This window comes from Thamnophis sirtalis, unplaced genomic scaffold (genome assembly GCF_051295495.1).
Source record: "Thamnophis sirtalis isolate CommonGarterSnake01/CBP01778 unplaced genomic scaffold, rThaSir2_p1.2 scaffold_3, whole genome shotgun sequence".
NCBI classification, from domain to species: domain Eukaryota; kingdom Metazoa; phylum Chordata; class Lepidosauria; order Squamata; family Natricidae; genus Thamnophis; species Thamnophis sirtalis.
This window is the reverse complement of record NW_028261383.1, coordinates 34,496,894-34,502,893: the sequence shown is the minus strand read 5'-3', so window position 1 is coordinate 34,502,893 and position 6,000 is coordinate 34,496,894. Positions and strand designations below refer to the sequence as shown.

At 45.1% G+C, this 6,000-nt stretch overlaps 1 protein-coding gene across 1 annotated transcript; it reads right to left on the bottom strand.

Annotated features, from left to right (window-relative positions):
• Nucleotides 1–3,107, bottom strand: LOC106544373 (uncharacterized). The gene is made up of 2 exons (XM_014060625.2): nt 2,290–3,107; nt 1–1,063 (listed from the first exon to the last, which is right to left on the bottom strand). Exons 1-2 carry the CDS (start codon nt 2,936–2,938, stop codon nt 552–554), a joined length of 1,161 nt encoding a protein of 386 aa, XP_013916100.1. The 5' UTR covers nt 2,939–3,107; the 3' UTR covers nt 1–551.
• Between the last annotated feature and the right edge of the window lie 2,893 nt (nt 3,108–6,000).

Here is a 6,000-nt window from a genome sequence, read left to right as displayed (position 1 = left end):
TTGCCATGTGTCTAAATTTTGATCACGTGACCATGATGATGATGATGCAACGGCGTAAATGTGAAAAACTGTCATGTGTCACTTTTTTCAGTGCTGTTGTAACTTCAAACGGCTGCTAAATGAACTGTTGTAAGTTGAAAACTATCTGTACAAACAATGCTCCATTGTGAATATATGCAAGCATTTTGTTTTCCAATACCTGCGTTCAGATAAAGTCTGTCCAGAAAAAAAGCCCCAAATAAAATCTGGTCAGCTGGATTTGGTTGCAAGGAAAAGGAAGGCTCCTATCAATAAGCTACTGTGAAGTCTTTTCTAAAGTTTCTTTTCTTTTTCCAAACCAAACGACCTAGATGTACATTATCTCTCTGTTCCACAGGATGAGCAAATTGAGAGATTAGGTAAACCTGGCTCAATATCTTACTGGGCAAGATAAAATGACTATTAAAAATCTCTGAATTTAGCACTTTAGAAAGCACCTCTCCCCCCACCTTCCTAACAACAAAGCTTTCCCATTCAAGACAAAAGTTTTATAGTTGAAAGAGAGACCGAAATTACTTGCTTTCCTTTGATTCCAAGAAGACTCCAGCCCTCATTTTCTGTGCAGGCTGAGATGGTGGCAGTATCCTGCTCGCCACACGCAAGGCCTCTGCCACAGATGCCACGGCATCCACCATCGGATGGAGGATCTCCCTGGTGCGCTGAAGCTCGGCTTCAATCATACCGAGCTCCTTAATCCTAATCTCTCTCTCCAGATGGTTGTCCCTAATCCTGGCCTCTCTATCCAGCTGGGCCTCCCTTGCCCAGGATTCACGGTCTAATTGGGCCTCCCGTGTCCGAGCCTCTCTGTCCAGATGCATTTCCCTCAGCACTGCTTCACGGAAGTCCCCGGCGTTGATTTCACTTCTCTCGTGAAGGGCCTCCATGGTCTCCCAGGTCCTCCTGTAGTCGGTCATGATTTCATGCATCATCTCCTCGTGCGACCGCCTCTTCCTCTCCCGCATAGATGCCATCCTTTCTGCTGTCGTCAGGGGGTGACCAAAGGACTTCTCTCGCCTGCCTCTACCTGTTAAGGGGGAAATGGGTTAGGCATCCGGACAATATTATCTACTGCTCAATGAATCTGTCCAGTGTTCTGACCTAGGCTTCCCAAGAGCCTGAAGCAAACTTCTCTTTTATTTCCTCTGGGAGGGGCCATTCATCGTCCACCTGTAGCCGTACTCCCAAGTCGATCCCTGTTCTTTAGCTGTTCCCTTCGTCTGGCAACTCTGCGCATGCGCACACTAGGAACAGGCTCCAGCTGTTCGTCTGCCTCACTGATGTCTGACTCTGAAGGCAGCTGATAACTGGCATACGGCTCTGGTCCCCTCTCTACCTCTGACACAGAGTCCTCATCAGAGCCTTCCCCAGACTCCAGGACTGGCCCATGTTCCTCCCCAACCTCCTCACTGTCTGAATCTGCTGCCAGCTCTGCTGGCGGGCCACAACATCCAGTTATCTAGCCTGGCAACAGGGCAGCAAAGGTCTGACATTGCTGGATTCTCTTATTTTGCAGGAACAGGGATTGATTGATAAAGTTTAAGTTGGAAAACTACTTCCTCTTTCTCTTTTTGCTCCACAACAAGTCTATGAGATGGGTTGGGCTGAAAGAGAATGACTAGCCCAAAGTCATTCATACCAGCCAGCTTTCATGTCTGAAGTGGGACTAGAACTCACAGTCTCCTGGTTTCTAGGCCAGTGCTTTAACCAATACATCAAACTGGCTCTTGATGTACCTATCACACAGACCATCATTTCGACAAAGTGGAACAGAGACCGCAGGGAAAACAGCTGAATGCTAGAATGAAAGCTGAATGCTTTTTTAAAAAATCTTGGTCACATAGCTGACATCTTCCTTCCACACACACCCTTTTTTAAAAAAAAGCACATCAAAAAACCCATAGGTCCATTTGATTCTATTGACAAGTAGAGATGGGAATCTACCACACTTACTTCTAGCCTGGCTCCTTCTTTGAAATTAAATCTCAGACTGCACTTGTCTCCCCACCTGTAGCTAATTTGGGCTTCTAATCAGGAGAAAATTCAGGTCATTTCTCTCTCTCCCTCCCTCCTTCTCTCCCTCTCTCTCTCTTTTTTTACAAACCAAGAGCCAATCTCTATCTTTGTGGTATCTCAGGCAAGTTCTTAGAGGTTCTCACAACTAACTTAAACCCAAGGTTATGAGATGGCTGAAGAGCTAAGAGCACCAATTGAAAAACAAAATGCCATTGAAGAAAAATGGCTCTTGCTCACCAGTAGCAGTGTGGTGCCCATCTTCACTGCAGCCTGGAACCGGTTGCCCACAAAAAGGCACCACCTTCTCTTCAGGACCGTCCTCAACTATCGTGTTTTCAATCACGTTGGGATCTACCACTGTCACTAACCCTCGTGTAATCCCCACGTTTGGTTCGGTTTCCGTGTCTGTGTCTGCCTCCATACTTGAGAGGGTGTTTGGGGGCGTCATTTGGTTGCTCTCTTCCTCAGAGGCCTGGGCCTCCATGTCTTTTGCATCCTCCCTTTTTACCACCACCCGCACGGATCCATCCATGCTGGCCAAGCTCCGGTTGGTGGCCCTATCCATTTCGCCTCCAAACATTTGATCCAACTCTTGGAAGTAACGGCAAGACACGGGCTCAGCTCCAGCACAGATCTGGGCATCTTTGGCTCTCCGATAACTTCGCTTCAGATCCCGGGCTCGGTTCCTACACTGCGAAGCGTTGCGCTCGTGGCCCCTGGCTATCATCTGGGCCGACAGGTCCTCGTAGATGTCACTGTTGGGTGGCCGGTTTTCAATCCACCTCAAAATCAGCAGTTCACCCCAGAGGGCAAGGAAATCTCGAGTTTCGGTCTCTGACCAAATTGGAGCCCGAGGCTGCAACCGTTGGCGAGGGGTATGTGGCATTTCTGCTTTGAGCCTGATTAATGCAAGCTCCACAGTGCCCCAAGTGATCTAGAAGCCACCTTTGGGTAGATAATGAACCAAGGTAACATAGAAGTGCAGGATCCAGAAAGAAAGCCAAGATGGAACCTTTTGCCTAAGGGAGCGTTCACACGAACAGCTGTTAGTCAGGAGTAACGTCGTGGGCGGAGCTTCGGTCCGGACTTGGAAGGGTCTCTTATAGACACTGGGAAGAGCCAACCCCCGCTTGTAACGTCAGAGCCACCGACCATTGAAGGGGTTGTGGTTAGGGAAGGGTGGAAACAGCCACGCCGCGAGCCAATAGACGAAGCGGGGAGGTGGAGGGCGCTGCTTCTGCAAACAGGAACAGGAAAGCGTCGCGGCCAGTGTATCGCAAGCAGCTCCCGTCCGCGCGTGGGGTAAATGGTCAGACCTGCGAGGTGAATGGGATCTTTCATGCGGCGGGGCTGCCTGGCGAGCTTATCTCCCGCCGCTCCCATTTCCCTACATTATCTGGGCTTTCTCCAGCGTAGAAAGGGGGATGCTTGTGGTTTCGAATTATTATCGAACTTTGGACTTTCGAAAACTTTAGAGATGTTCGTGGGCGGAACCCGGCTTGGCTGGGATCTAAATTTTACATAACAGCACGGTTGCTTTAAAATCCCGGTGGCAAAGTGAAAGGCTGTATTTTTGTTTCCACGTTTGGAGGGGTGTATGTGTGTGTGTATTCACACAAACACATATATGAGGAGTGTAACAAAGGATGAAGACGAGTGGAGAAAGGAGATGATGCTTTTTAGAACTGTGGAAATACATTAAAGCATGCGAACGCGCTGTTCCTGCTCAACTCTTTCAAACTTTTCTGTGACTAATTTTGGCTGTTGACACCTCGACTGTAGCCAAATTGCCTCTGTTGTCGCACCTTGGGGTTCTATTTTAAAAAAGGACCATGGGGGATTAGAATAGAATACAATATAATTCTTTATTGGCCAAGTGTGATTTGACACACAAGGAATTTGAATTTGTATATGCTCTCAGTGTACATAAGGAGAATAAAATACATTCATCAAGAATAAAAAGATACAACACTTAGTGATAGTCAAGGTTACTAATAAACTATCAAATCATACTAAGAAACAAATAAAAACAATATTGATTGAAAGATACAAGCAACATGGTTATAGTCATAAGTTGGAAGAGATAGATACAACTAAGGAAGAGAAGATGCCAACTAATAAACTACAATTATTTCTCATGGAACTTCCAAAACAAAACTTTTTTGAGGACAACTTTTCTTCTTCTAAGTTTTATCAAATTTGTTCACTCAGAAAAATATGCCTCTCAAAGAAGAACATGTCACCACCTGCATGAGTCTTTAAATATAAGATTTTTGCAAGAATACATGATTCTGAAATGCTAGGTGGGGAGTGAAGTCCAGACCAGCTTAATATTTGGTTGGGAGACTAGTCTCCCATAGCTTTAGGTTAGACCAGAAAGTTGAAAAAGCCAAACAAAACACCATCCTATATTGTTAGTTGCAAAGTTGTGTCCGACCCATTGCGACCCCAAGGACAACATTCCTCCAGGCTTTCCTGTCCTCTACTATCCTCTGGAGTCCTATTTAAGCTCATGCCTGTTGCTTCGGTGACTCTATCCAGCCACCTCATTCTCTGTTGTCCCCTTCTTTTGCCCTCCATCTTTCCCAGCATTAGGGTCTTCTCCAGTGAGTCCTTCCTTCTCATTAGGTGGCCAAAGTACTTGAGTTTCATCTTCAGGATCTGGCCTTCTAAAGAGCAATGAGGGTTGATCTCCTCTAGGACTGACCGGTTTGATCGCTTTGGAGTCCAAGGGACTCACAGGAGTCTTCTCCAGCACCATAGTTCAAAGGCCTCCATTCTTTGGTGCTCTGTCTTTGTTATGGTCCAACCTTCACAGCCATACATTGCAACTGGGAAAACCATAGCATATACACACTTTCTTTGGCAGGGTGTTTTTGGCATCCTATATTACTATATTTTTATTCTGCCTTTTTATATGTAACTTAGGGTAGCAAATATTTATTTATCTAACTTATATAAGCAGCCCAAGTGTGAGTCTGGACAGTCAATATACTATACTTAATGCCCCTTCCTCCTCTTTTCCCCACAAGTGGGTTCCACTTGAGTGACAGCCCCAAATCATCCAATTTTCATGCCTAATGTCAATCTGGAACTCAGTCTTCTGATGTTTAGGCCAGCACCACAGTAACTTGTTTTTAAGAAAGCAATGGCCTGCCTATTCCAGCAAGTGCTCTTCAAAGTCAGTCCTACTGCTATCAATGCTAATAGCACTTTATAGCCCCCTTTAAGCGGTTTACGGCATCACCATCTTGCCCCCAACAATGTGGATCCTTATTTTACCAGCCATGGAAGGCTGAGTTTAATGCAGGAAGTCCTCCCAATTTGGCCACCTAATGAGAAGGAAGGACTCACTGGAGAAGAGCCTAATGCTGGGAAAGATGAAGGGCAAAAGAAGGGGACAACAGAGAATGAGGTGGCTGGATAGAGTCACCGAAGCAATAGGCATGAGCTTAAATAGGACTCCAGAGGATAGTAGAGGACACGTTTGACTGCAATGGAGCATGAAATTTCTATTGTAAGTGATGAGATAGTTCTACACTGAAATACTCACATAATTGGATTGGATTTTTACAACTTTTTTTTGCAGTGGTCATTAAGCAAACTCCACAGATATTAAGTGAACGTGCAATCATTAAGTGAATCAATGTATTACCATCAGTGGTTTTTTACCAGTTTCTGACAAAAAGTCATAAATTGTCATAAAAATTGCTGTTTTCATAAACTTCATTGTCTTTATTCACCTTGTTAATTATGTGCTTTTAAAGAAAATAACAACCAGGCTAGATCAACCTATCATACCATTCTATCCAGGAATCTGCTAGTGGGACCTATTAGATGTATTTTCAAGCTTACAAGCCTAGGGTAATAGCTTATTTCCCAGCAGCTAGTATTATTGAAGGCAGATGTGATTCACAACACAGTAAATAGCTATCAATACTGAAGTTA

Coding starts and splice junctions, on each gene's coding strand:
- LOC106544373 (XM_014060625.2), bottom strand. CDS start 2,938: ATGCCACATACCCCTCGCCAACGGTTGCAGCCTCGGGCTCCAATTTGG. Junction 1,064..2,289: donor TGGGCACCACACTGCTACTG/GTGAGCAAGAGC, acceptor CCCCCTTAACAG/GTAGAGGCAGGCGAGAGAAG.